This window comes from Mus pahari, chromosome X, assembly GCF_900095145.1.
Source record: "Mus pahari chromosome X, PAHARI_EIJ_v1.1, whole genome shotgun sequence".
NCBI lineage: Eukaryota > Metazoa > Chordata > Mammalia > Rodentia > Muridae > Mus > Mus pahari.
The window spans coordinates 47,478,677-47,492,805 of NC_034613.1; the positions used below are offsets into that span (position 1 = coordinate 47,478,677).

At 42.2% G+C, this 14,129-nt stretch overlaps 1 protein-coding gene across 1 annotated transcript in view; it reads right to left on the reverse strand.

The window, feature by feature from the left end:
• Positions 1-2,965: 2,965 nt before the first annotated feature.
• Positions 2,966-14,129, reverse strand: part of LOC110313364 (integrator complex subunit 6-like) — a 26,312-nt gene continuing 15,148 nt past the window's right edge. Inside the window, exons 2-5 of the mRNA XM_021187462.2 lie at positions 6,193-6,346; positions 3,892-4,212; positions 3,445-3,538; positions 2,966-3,050 (exon numbers count right to left, since the gene is read on the reverse strand). Coding sequence (XP_021043121.1) covers positions 2,966-3,050; positions 3,445-3,538; positions 3,892-4,212; positions 6,193-6,316 — 624 coding nt within the window. The 5' untranslated portion in view covers positions 6,317-6,346. The remainder of the gene's footprint in view (positions 3,051-3,444; positions 3,539-3,891; positions 4,213-6,192; positions 6,347-14,129) is intronic.

The following is a 14,129-nucleotide window of genomic DNA, read 5'->3' on the forward strand; positions in this document are numbered from 1 at the left end:
CTGGTTCACATAATGAGTACCAGGCCAGTCAGGGCCACAGCATGAGAGTCTGCCTCCATACAGTGAAGTAAAATAAAATAGATGGGGGTTGGACATTGTTCAATCCTATTAGCCACATGCTGCCTTTTGACATGCTATGACACAGATGTGAGCTCCTGACCTAGGACTTAAGTCTCTAAAACTGTAAGAAGACAGGGGCAACCCACTTGCTAATCTATTACAAAACTGTGACAGATAAACTCAGAAATAATATTGAATCTGAACACCCCTACAAGTGCAGTAAGACAGAAGCAAAGTTATCATAGTATGTCATTAGAATTCTGAGATTATCTGATACCATCCCTGAAGTAACCCTCACTGGGTCAGAGGAGAGTTCATATGATCAATTGAGCTTTACCTACATCTCTGAGTGTTCCCAAACTCACCCTTCAGTTATTAGTAGCCTAAAATTCAGAAAGTCATCATTAGAATAGACTTATTAAGCCAACGCCAAGTATACAGCGATTCTCTGACCAATGGAGAAAGGTCTATTGTAGTATGAAAGGACAAACTGAAGCCACTAGTAATACATATCTATAGTAATAGCAAAGTAAAAATGACACTCGGTTCATTGAGGGACTGTGATGATTTGTGGCATCACTGGCAATTAAAAATGCAGGTTGTTGATCCTCACATTATGCATCTCAGGGAATGATAGCAATGGTGAAAATTGTAATCGGATGATTATTCCAAGAACCAATGTGATTATATATGAGGTTTCCTTGGTTTTACAATCCATGTGCTCCTGAGCACCTGACTATCAAAAGGATAAGCTTGAAAAGCCAATGTAACATCACTTATGTGTGTGAAGTGTGTATGTACATGTTCATATATGTGTGTCTTCCTCAATTACTTTCCACTTTATCTTTTGAGACCGCATCTCTCAGTGAACTTGGAGCTGGCTGTTCAGCAGGACTACCTAGCCAGAAAACCCCCAGGGTAGTCCTACTTCCACCGCTGTAGCACTGGGATTATTGGTGTGAAGCCACCATGCCTGGCTTTTTGTGTTGGTTCTGGAGCTCTGAACTCAGACGTTCATGTTTGCACAGCCATGTCTTCGTCTCCTAGTGCCATTTCTCAGGCTTATATTCTAAGGTAGTCCTTAGGGATCTTGATTACCAACACATTGCATCATTCCTTTGCACTCGTGGCACTGTTGTCACTGAATAGGAAATGGAGGCCAATCCAGGTACCCTGGCAGCACGCTTGCTAGGCAGAACATGAAAAATCATTTCTGAACAAAACTAGGGCTCTTGAAGTGAATGGCACTTCGGTGATCTCATAATCTAAGGCATGTCAAGATTGAGTTTATAAGATGAGAAAAATATCTTCATCTTGGCTTTAAAAAAATAATGTTAGAGGGGGGCCATAGCAAGAAGTTATGTGTGACATACTAGAAACAGACTTTACTTCAGGGTAGGGTGCTACAAGTGTTGAGTAAGAATCTTCTAGTTTGGAGTAGGGCCCAGAAAAATAAAGACGCTTTTCTTGTCTAGCATCTGTGGCTTCAGGAATAGTTCCCTGTGTCCAGTTGATAAGGAAAACAAGAAAACAAATAAGCTAAAAAAAATCATGTGTAACTTTAATCACTAAAAACATGTAGGCAGCACCTATATTAGTTTCTTCACGGCTGCATAACAAACTATTCTCACCCAACAGCTTAAAGCAACAAAATATGGAGAGTTGCCTGGGTTTCTACTTTGGAGCACTGTCTGTGATTTGGAGCAGTAGGATGCAACTCCACATGCTACTCCTAAGGATATAACATCAAACTCATGTTTCATATCATGACAGGTTTAGACACTACTAGATCACCTTTGCAAGGAGATCCTAAAATTAATCAGTGGGCATGCAAGAGGAACTTCCAAGTGGAAGTTGGCGTGGCAGGATGGAGACTGCATCGTTTTCAACCAACAACCATATGCGGGAAGATTCTTTAATTTCTGCAGTAGAGGACTTGGTTATCAAATGATACTGGGATGCACTACATAGGCTAAGGAGGACAATGTGAAAGGTGTGGTGTCCCTCTTAGTACTCTTGTGCTTTGTCATTAGAGGTGATGGACATTTGCAGCAGCCTAATTCACTCAGGACATGGACTGGCACAGCCCAGATGGTTAAGTAAAAACACTTGAGACAGCTCACTAAGCCAAGCACCATGACCTGTTGAAGGGCTATCTCTGGACAAGGGGAATAAAAAATGGTGGGTATACTGGGTGTGGCAGCAGCACACAATTTCAATCCCAATACTCAGGAGAGGTATGCAGATCTCTGTGAGTTCCACACAGCGAGTTCCGGGCTAGCCACAGCGAGACTGACTTCAACAACACAAAATAAAAATAAACAAGGCAATGCTTTAGAAAGACGACAGTTCTAAATACCAGGGATGACACTTGTGACCTGTTGCAAAATACAGGCTTGCCATGTTTTTGTTTGTTTGTTTGTTTTATTTTTTTGGTATTTTGAGACAGGGTTTCTCTGTATAGCCTTGGTTGTCCTGGAACTCACTCTGTAGACCAGGCTGGCCTCAAACTCAGATATCTGCCTGCCTCTGCCTCCCAAGTGCTGGGATTAAAGGTGTGTGCCACCACTGCCCCTCATGGTTTTTTTTTTAAGATTTATTTATTTTATGTATGTGAGTACACTGTTGCTTTCTTCAGTAATGATTTTTACCTTAGGAGATAATAACAACAGCCAGCACAGGGGAAAAAAATCAAGAAAACAGTAAGAAGTTGTATTTTCAAACAAAACACATAGGCTAAAAGCCAGCCATTTATTGAAAAGTTTAAGACAGTTTTCTCAGGGGTAATTATTTTACCTAACACATGCGAGGTCTCAGTATCCTCCTACTACATTGTAATCACTCTAAACTATTTGCTGAATCTTGCTGAGCACTGTAATAGCAGGATCACACTCTTGGGTGTAGATCACTCATCATTGTTCAAAGACCTTTCAGACTTTAATTTTTCCAGTATCTTCTCGAGATACTGTATTAAATGGCGTCTTTTAAACCTGAAAATAAACATACACATCATGTTTTAAAAAAAAAAAGATGCCCAAAGAACTTGTGCTATAGGAAGTACAGTGTGATGCAAAGAATAGGTTCACCACATCTGCGGGAATAGTAAGTGTGCCCCAGGTACACCAGGTACTCTAGCTAATATGAACTGTGTCTGCTAAGGGTCAGTGTCTTGCTCAGTATTACAGTGACAAAGGAGCGTTGAGTGGGCCTGGAAGGAAGTGTGAAACACAGGTAACGTCAACCTGAGTACCTATGTCCCCAGCCTTCACTATAAGGTGAGGGCCAGGGACTGAGAGACTCAAGGCAGGTGTGCCCCACCCCTCCTCACTCAACCACTGTAGTGACCCAACAGCTTGAAGATGTGCAGCCCCCCTCGGCACCCACCTTGCTGCCTCCTTGATGGAGAACTCAACAAACTGTATCCTGACTTCCAGAGGTCCTTGCACTTCTTCAAGGATCTTGAAAAGCCTTCCGTATTCTGAAGAGAATAAGCGAATACTTGAGTATTTCTTACAAACAAAATAGAAGTGGATGTGGGTGAATCTGTGTGTTGCTCGGTAACAGACTTTCTGGCCAAGGATGTCAGTGGGTGGGTATGTGTTCTAAATGCCTATGCAGATACTAATATGATTCTTATGAACAATAACCCAGTAACATTATAGATGAAAGATGGGGTCTGCTGAGATGTTTTAGTTCGAGTAAACAGTGATTGTGCTAAATTATATAGAAAACCTTGCTTGTTGCAAAGGCCCTCTCTCTGGAGGCAGTTTCAGGTTATTCTAATCATACAACAGAGCCTTGCTTTTGTCCCTAACCAGTTTGATTACTTACGTCGTCCAAAGCGTCGGATTTCTGTCATCAGGGCACATTTTATTTCGTAATTGGACAAATTGGGTCTCAGTGAGGACACATAGGGCTGAGCTTCTGATGAAGACATTGCTGGAGCCTTGGCAGTGCCTTCAGAGGAGTCACTGCTAACACTTCCCCCCACAACTGTGTCGTGGCCACCCTCCTTGTGATGAAGAGAGTCTTCAGGCTGCGAATCTTGTTGCATGGGGAGAATGGCTTCTCCTGCCACAGGCATAAGCTGTTTGGGAGCACAGTTCTGTGTGTAGACTTTCGGATCAGACTCCACCATCCCCACCTGGGCACCTGGAAAGCAAAGCAGCCAGCTGAGCTGTGACACAGCTGAGTTGTGACACGGCTGAGCTGTGACACGGCTGAGCTGTGACACGGCTGAGCTGTGACATGGCTGAGCTGTGATACGGCTGAGCTCTGAGGCTCCACGTGGGCACCTTTTTTTGCTCTTCAAAGTGGAAAATGATTTCAGAGGAAGAGAGTGCACAAGAGAGAAATCTCAACTATGACAAAGTGACACCAGGACACAGCATCCAAAACCTACACCTCCTACCTTGTGGCTTCATGACCAGATGCACAAATTAGTTGAACAGGACGGAGAAGAAACAACATAGATAGCTTAGTGTCATTTTGGCATACTTTACAAGGCTAAAGCTGACAGTGTCGCAAGCTATCAAAATATAAGGAGCACACCTTCACTAACAATAAGAATCTATAGGAGACTCTACTAATCTTTCACTTTTGTTCCAAGGTAAATTCTTTTCCCTCTCTGTTTAACATTTTTGTGTCATTTGCGCATGTTCTGTTGCACCCAGCATCTGCCAGGTGCTGGGATCCACATAAAACGTGGGTCACAGGAACTGCTCCTGTCCCTGTGGAATTATGATGTGGAAACATCAGAGAGGAACCACACAGTGGTGTTCTCCTGTTGGCAAAGAAGTCAACTGACATGTGAGGGCAAGCAGCAGATGGTGCTCACAGGGCCACCAGCTTGGTATTCCCTTTTGGGAGGTGTCCTCTGATCAAAACAGAGGAGGAGACAGAGGGAGCCTGTGTAGATGTGAAGAAAATAGGGAGGAGGGAAGGGAAGATAGGATTTGTGTAGTTAACAATAGATAAGGATTTGTGTAGTTAACAATAGGTACAGAGTATGAAGGTGACCACTGGAACCCAGATAATTGTCAGTCGATGGGAACAGGTGATGCAGAGCCTGATGAACCATGGACAAAAGTCGGGTTGCGTCTTACATGCTTGGGAACACAGGATGGGTTTGTTTGTTTGGTTGGTTGGTTGGCTTTTTGCAGCATGAATGTGGCCAGCTATACCTACTGCTATCTTTACTGTGGCTGTGGGGTGAGAGTGGCTGATAGGAAGTGGGTACAGATGGAAAGGAGATGGAGCAAGACAACACTTACTTTTTTGCTCGGTGGAAACTAAGTTATGGCAGGAGTGAACGAGCATGAAAGACTTCAATGGTCTGATTTAGAAACTAGAACATGATCAAGCAAGAGAAGAAAATAAAGAGGAGGGAATCAAGTGACAAGGCTTCACCAATGAGGAGGAAATAGAAGCAGATTACATAGAATAGACATCCCAGGCAGTTGTGACCGAAGAGATGGCTCTGTGGTTAAGAATACTGTCTACCCTCCCAGAGAACATGGGTTCGAGTCCCCACACTCACAAGGTAGGTCACAATCATCATCAGCTCCAGTCCCAGGGAATCCCATGGCTTCTTCTGGCTTCTGTGAGCAACAGGTTCACAAGTGGTGCATAGATACACATGCAGATAAAATACAACACACACAAACACACACACACACACACACACACACACACACACACACACACACACACACACACACACACACACACACACACACACACACACACACACACACACACACACACACACACACACACACACCCCAAAATAAAAAAACCTCAGAAAGCTCTTGTGAATAAAGGTAGATGTCTAGTGTACAGCAGCAGCTGCTGAGAAGGGAATTCCAGTGTCCGTGCAGGGTTGATGACACAGAAGACAGGAATCCACATGACATTCTAACGCAGCAGAAAGGAGAGGATAGGTGAAGGAGAAGCCCAGCCAGGCGAAAGAGGTCGGCCTCCTCTTAGATCCTGTCCTACACTCACTGCATGGAGCTGGTTTGAACCTGTTGCTCTCCCTGCAGCAACTCCTAACGCTTTCATCATTTCGCCTGTGTTTTCTTCAACTTGTAAACACGTCAGCATCTGTCCACCCAACAATGATGTATTTACCGTCTCCCTTTGCCTCAGCAGAAGCTTCAAGAGAGGTATGTGACACCACGTCCAGAGTATAACTTTTCTTAGGTGGATCCATGGCTTCTCCTTCTCCAACAGGGCTAATTTTCCGTTTCAGCATGGTATGCCCCTCTTTGTCAGGCTTCTTATCCTAGAAAATAGTTACGAAAATAGTACATTATTTCCCAGGCATGGTGGCATATGCTTTTGATGCCAGAACTGGCAGGCAGAGGCAAGCGGATCTCTGTGAGTTTGAGGCCAGCCTGGTCTACAGAGTAAGTTCCAGTATATTCGGGGCTATGTAGAACAAAACAAAATAAACAAAAGAGCTTCTAGCATAAGATGGGGTTAAGAAGTTTCCTCCAGTTGACTCCACCATGAGAAGAGTCAGGAAAACGTAGCAATCCAAGAACTGTGTAAAAGCAGATGTGGCCAAATCTAAAAATACCAAAATGTGTGAAATGACAAAGAATTCAATGGTACAGTTTTAAAAATTATCCCCACTCTTAGAGGGCCAAGTAAGAAATCAAAGGATGAAGGAAAGGAATGAATTCATGAAGCAGATGGGAGCAAAAAGCAATTGAAATGGTGATCCTGGGGAGGCAGAGCCCAACAGGAACCTTGGAAAGGCCAAGGTCAGACATCAGACAAAGCAACCAAGCATCTGGACCAAGCACAGCAAAAATAAAAAAGGAAAAACAAACAAACAACAACAACAACAAAAGTCCCACAGCAATCATGACCACAACTTTCAGGAATTTGGGGACATGATGAAGAGGCCAATCATATGAACTTTTAGCTTAAAAGAAGGAACCAAGACTCAGTCTAAGCACGTACACTTTAGTGCCTCTCCAGGTCATCAGATGGCTCTAATATGGAAGGGGCCGAACAAAAGAAAAATACTGACATGACGGCAGCTCCGAGTTAGGTACAAAGGCACACCCAGACTCTCAAGAGACTTCTTTGCAGAAGAGATGAGAACCAAAGACTGATCTATTTCAAACCTTGAAAATCAGCCATTTCTGATGAAGATGACTGTGCCCAGTAGATTTATTCTTTAAACCCAGAGGAGAAAGAAGACCTTTTCACGATAAGCTTGAACTAAAACAGTTTATCATGAGAGAAGACACTAAGGATACTACACACAGAAGATGAAAACAGTAGGGAGAGGGAACTTACAGAGCCCACCTCCAGCAGGAAGACAGGACCTCAAGTGAGGGAGGGGGTTGCCATCCCACAGTCACACCTCTGACCCAGAATTGTTCCTGTCTGAAAGAACTGCAGGAATGGAAGAGCCTGAGGAAAAGAAGGTCCAGCGTGGGACCCAGCTCAAGGGGAAGCCCTAAGGCCTGACACTATTACTGAGACTATGGAGGGCTCACAAAAGGGACCTAGCATGCCTGCCTTCTGGAAGACCCAACAAGCAGCTGAAAGAGTCAGATGCAGATATTTGTACTCAACTAATGAACAGAAGTAGCTGGAAGGCTGAAAGATGCTGAGGAGAAGGGTGATCCTGTAGGAGAACCAGCAGTCTCAATTAATCTGGACCCCCGAGATCTCTCAAACACTGGACCACCAACCAGGCAGCATACACCAGCTGATATGAAGCCCCCAACACACATACAGCAGAGGACTGCCTGGTCTGGGTTCAGTCAGGGATGACACACCTAGCCCTCAAGAGACCGGAGGCCTCAGGGAGTTTAGAGGTCAGGTGAGGTGGGGGCTGGGGGGTGGAGAAATCTTCATGGAGACGGGGTGGGAAGGAGGTATGGAATGTGGAACAGTCGGGGGGGGGGGTTGGAATAAAATCTGGAATGTAAAAAAATAAATAAAAAAATTATGCAAAGTTTACAGAAACTCAAAGAAAGAAAGAAAGAAAGAAAGAAAGAAAGAAAGAAAGAAAGAAAGAAAGAAAGAAAGAAAGAAAGAAAGGAGGGAAGGAGGGAGGGAGGGAGAGAGGGAGGGAGGGAGGGAGGGAGGAAGAAAGAAAGAAAGAAAAAGAAAGAAAGAAAGAAAGAAAGAAAGAAAGAAAGAAAGAAAGAAAGAAAGAAAGGAAAGAATGAAAGTTAGCCAGTGCTGACCAAGATGACTATACCCAGTAGATTTATCTTTTAAAATCAGAAGAGAAAGAAAATCTTCTCATGATAAGCTTGAAGTAAAACAATTCATCGTGAGAGAAGACACTAAAGAAGGAATGCTACACACAGAAGATGGAGATCCACAGCATCATGAGAGCTTGGGGAATTAAAAAAATCACTAGAAAATAGAGAGACAAATAGCATTTGAAATGTAAATAAAGAAAATAATAATAATAATAATAACAATAACAATAATAATAAAAATAGAGAGACAAACAGAAATTCGAAAAGGGGGCAAACATTTTTATCTCAGCGGACCCACAAAGCTTAAAAATGAAGAGGGAAGAAATCAGTACGTACCTTGCGAAGATAACTCTAAATATAAAAGTTAACTCTCCAGAAAATCTGCCGTCTGGGGGCTGAGGAGATGGCTCGTTGTGCAAGATGTCTGCTCAGCCAGCACAAACACCTTCGTGTCGATCTCCAGAGCCTAGAAAATGTCGTCTGCAACTCCAGCGTCAGAAGTCGGAGGGGCAGAGGCAGGACTATCCCTGAGGCAATCTGACCAGCAGGTCTAGCCTGAACAGTGAGGTCCATAGCCACTCAGAGACTGCCTTAAAACTAGTGTAGAAGGCACTAGGGGAGGACACCTGACGTCACTCTCCGGCCTTCACAAGCACAGGCATGCATAGGTGAGTGCACCGGCCTAAAAATGTGCAATCACCAAAAATATGCAGAATGGAGAAATCTCAATACAAAACAAAAACAAAAACAAAATCCAACTGTGTCTGGTCTCCAAGACACTTATCTCAGAGTCAAAGATCAAAAGATGAAAAGGCAAAGTAAGGAATATTTTGCATTCCCAGACAAGCAGAGTCTAAGAGGAAGCAAGGACACCTGTGCTCCTATCTGAAAAATAAGCTGACTTCAAAATGAAAACTGTAAAAAGACATAAAGAAGGTGACTGCGCCTTAATAAATAGAACGATTTTTCAAAACGAGGAAACAGTTGTAAATACAGTAAATGTTGGAGTGCAGCAACATTGCAGTAAGGAATTAACCAAGAGACTTGCTCCTGGAGTAGTTTAGACCAATAGTGAGGCCAGTCTTGAGTTGACCACTTCTCTCCTTGGGTCCTTCATCTCTCTGTCGTCTCTGATCTGAGGTCTGACTGTTGCCTGTTTGCTGTGAGTACGATGTGTGACTCTGCCTAACAAAGAGCTCTGCCCTGCAATTAACAGCACAGAAACCATGGGATGGGAAAGGAATGGGTAATTCTTTTCTACAGAAATCTTTAACTGAGTTTTTCAATGGAAGAAGTTACTTTACTGACCCATAATAGCACTCAAAACTGTATAGAGATGTTATCAACCTATAGCCATATGCCACTTACAACATTTATGGGATAGTTCTCATATAAGGTTGCTTTTAACCTGTTAGCTGCTTTCAGTAAATGATTCCCACAACACACACACATACATTATCCATTTTTTTCAGGGGCATGGAACCATACATAGTTTAATATTAAAGCTATGCACTTAGCTTAGGTAGTAAAAGCTGATTACATCGGAAATCCAGGGCATATAATGTTGGTTTCATTGCTTTCTTAAAGTCAAATTAAACAGTCTAAGTTCACACTAGAACAGCAGATTATATATGCAGTATATTATAATCTATTATAATAAAATGTATTATTAGCTTGGTTGCAAAATCTGGGAAAAGCTCAGTTTCTCAAGGCAAGAAGTGTTTTCTGTAAAAGCTATTCCCATATCGATACTATTAGTTTCATAGATGAAGAAGTACTGAGTATGAAAGATCAGGGAGGTCCAGGTACAAGAACAATGGCTGTTGTCAATACCATATTCTCAGTAGTTGGTAAAAGCATCCAGAGAAGGAATTCAACAAAATTCAAAAAGGAAAACTGAACCAAATATTCTATTCACTAGCTATAAATACACATTTTTATCATCAACCCATGGAAAATTCTCCAAAATATATCACATTTTATGTCACAAAGTAAGTCTTACTAGATTAAAAAAAAACTTGCAGGGGTGGAGCACTGACTGCTCTTCCAGAGATCCTGAATTCAATATAATATAATATATATATGTAATATGATGTAATATATACATATATTAGATCTAATGGTATATATGTATATAAATTACATTATGTAATAATATTATGTTACATTATATAATAATATTATATATCTATTAGATCCATTGGTTGAATTATGCTTTGAGGCACAATCTCTCCTGAAAATGGAAGTAAACATATATATATATATATATATATATATATATATATATATATATATTAATAAATTTGAAAATCTAAAATGAATGGACACATTGGTGGGCAAATAATAGTCCCTTAAGCCAACCTAAGGAGATGAATAACAGGTAATGAGAGTGAAGCAGTAATGAAAGGTCTCCACCAAAGTAAAGTCAACACTCACTGGATCCACAGTTGAATTCTACTAGATCTTGGAAGAACCAACATCAGTGCTCTTTAAACTTTGACATATAACCAAAAGGGAGGTAAGGATGCCAGAACATTCCATGAACCAGTATCACCTGGATACCAACACAGAGTAAGAGAATACCAAGAGAAAGCAAATGCCTCAACAAAATCGTTGCACAGCTCATTTGACAACACAAGAAAGTGATTATGAGCCATGAGTATGCTGCGTTCTTTGGGGGCCAGCAGCTTGGCTCAGCTAATGCAGAATACTCCTGGCGTTAGGAGAGAATAAACTCCCACAAGTGGTTCTCTGATTTTCACACACTCAGTGTGGCTTTCAGTAAAGTAGCAATGTACAAAATCTGAATTCAGAGCAATCAGTAGCTTCGCTACACATCGATAACAAGCGGAGTGAAAGTGAAGTCAAGGGTATAATTCCATTTTCAAAGGCTTCCACAGTTACCTGGGAATCAACCTCCCCAAGCTTATCAGAGTTCTACCATGAAAACTATAGAAGACTGAAAAAAGAAGACATTTAAGAAAATGCTAGAAGATGGAAAGACTTCTCATGTCCATGGATCAGTTGGCAGAAATCAGGCTGGTCATGTTACCACACTATGTTGTACAAGTTCAATGCAATCCCCATCAGACTTTCAGCAGTAATTTTCATAAAACTAAAAGAACTACATTGAGATGGAAGCCCAAAGAACACCAAATAGTAATCATAGCAATCCTGATAAAACAAGAGCAATGCTGAAGGCATCCCAAGCCTTAAATCTCAATTGTACTACAGAATCATAGTGATGAAAACAGCCTGTCTTGGCACCCAGGGGTGGGGAGAGAGAGACTGGGAGGAGAAGCAAGATGGGGGAGGAAAGGAAAGGTGAGAGAGAGAGAGAGAGAGAGAGAGAGAGAGAGAGAGAGAGAGAGAGAGAGAGGAGAAAGATATAATGAAATAGAAGACAAGACTGGAATTCAAATATTTATGAATAAAATTGCCAAAATACATAAATTGGAGAAATGGAAGCTTCTACACCACCAAGTGGTGTTTGAGAAGCTGAGCACCTATATGGAGAAGATTCCAACTAGAATGGAAGGCTGACACTCAGAGTGAGTTAAATTCTGACCTGAAAACACCGAGATTGCTCCAGGCAAAGAGGAATAACACCTCAAGATACAGACAGAGACAGTCACTTTTCAAAATGAGCTCACTAAGGCAGGAAAGAGAAAAAGAAATGGCAGATGGTGTTGCATCTAGCTGCAAAGCTGTGCGAAGCAAAGTAAACAATTACCAGAGTGAAGAGACAGGTCACAAGCTGGCGTGGTGGACGAGGGCTGTAACTCAGGGAGCGCACGAAGGACGGCTGCAAGTTTGAAGCCTGTCTGGGCTACAGAATGACACCCAGACTCAAAAGCAAAGCAAATACAATGAAAGACTATATAACCACGGGACCAGACGTGGTAAAGTGGGAGGAGCAAAATATTATGAAAACCTTCACTTAGGTTTGAAAACGGAGATAAAATAAAATGTAATAAAATTCCCATGGGACAGAAAATCTGAATGTTTTTGTATTTGGTAAGATTCATCGGGACAAAAACTGAAACCTTTGTATCCATAAGGCTTCTGCTAAGGGTTCATCCAAACATTTGGGTGAAAAAAATATGTGTTACACAAATTATTTCATAAAACAGAAAAGAAAGACAGACAAGTTTCTAACTCATTTTGTGAAGCCCACAGAAACTGTCACAAGAAGTTCATTAGAAGAAAACAAAACGGTACAACAATCTCTCCTAAAACAGAAACAAATATCTTCTTAAACATTTCTCTCTGTGTGTGTGTGTGTGTGTGAGAGAGAGAGACAGAGAGAGAGACAGAGAGAGAGACAGAGAGACAGAGAGACAGAGAGACAGACACAGACAGAGAGACAGACACAGACAGAGAGACAGAGAGACAGACACAGACAGAGAGACAGACACAGACAGAGAGACAGAGACACACACAGAGAGAAACTTGGGCCAAGCTGCAAGCACAAAGGTCAGAGGACAGCTTGTGGTCCCACCAGGTGGGTTCCAGAAATTCAGATGAGCTCATCAGGCTTGCACGCTTGGCAGTAAGCACCTTTACCCTCTAGCCATCTCAATAGCCCGGAGACAAACAAATAAATGATGACCAAGCAAAAACCAAGGGTGGGTGGAAACTGTGAGCACATCATGGTAAAGGCAAGGCTGCTTTTCCAAGTCATTTTCAAGATGCCTTAAAGATCCTCTGGGTGATCTCGAAGAATCAGTAACTGAGGACACAAGACCACTGCAGGAACCCATTGAAGTGTTTCTACAAAAGACAAAGTCACCTGTGTTTTCCCTCTATGACAATCTAGACTTAGGTCTATGTATACACAGCAGGAAGGGGCAGCAGGCCCGTTTGGTGGAGGAAATGCAGCTAGCAGAGGGGAAAGAGGGGTAGGGTAGGGGAACTAGAGTCAGATGCAAAATACATGAGGGATTCGATCTTGGTAACAACCACCATCATGATACAGGCCAACTTAACGATTGACAAATAAATGTAGACATGGTGTGGTGGTGCCTGCCTTTAAGCCCAGCACTCTGAAGGCTTTCTGTGAGTTTGAGGCCAGCCTCATCTACAGAGTGAGCCCCAAGACAGCCAGGATTACATAGAGAGATCATCTCACCCCTCCCCCAAATACCAAACAAACAAATATCACAGCCTGTCTACAAAACAAACAAAAACTCTACTGTATAACAATATCAAAATTCACTTTAAAATAGCAAGCATTTTCTCCCCAAATCTTCAAACAGGGCAAGGAAAAATGAATTCTCCCCAACAAAATGTTAAGCAAAATGGGAAAGCACAACATCCAGAGAGGGACAAGAGCAATAGTCATTACCTACAGTGACATTTCTATATGGAGAGAGCACTTATAAAGACATAAAGAGATCACTCCGCAGTAAAGAGCATGTTCTTCCAGAGGACCCAAGTTCAATTCCCAGCAGCTGTATTAGGTTGTTCCTAACTATGGATAACTCTCGCTCCAGAGATTCTCGGGCTGCTATGGGCAAGTGCACTTACACGCACACACCCACTCACCCACACACCCACCAGTACGCACAAAAAACACATAATTAGAAATAATAAACAGTTTGAAAAGAAAATATATAAAAACCAGGGCTAAAGGAATGGCTCTGTAATTAAGAATATTTTCTGCTCTTATACAGGACCCATGTTAGATCGCTTACAACTGCTTAAGATCTCCAGCTCCAGGGCATCTGAGTTTTTCTTCTGGCTTCTGTGGATGTCTGCACACAAGTGGTATTCGTGTACACACACACACACACACACACACACACACACACACACACACACATATATATA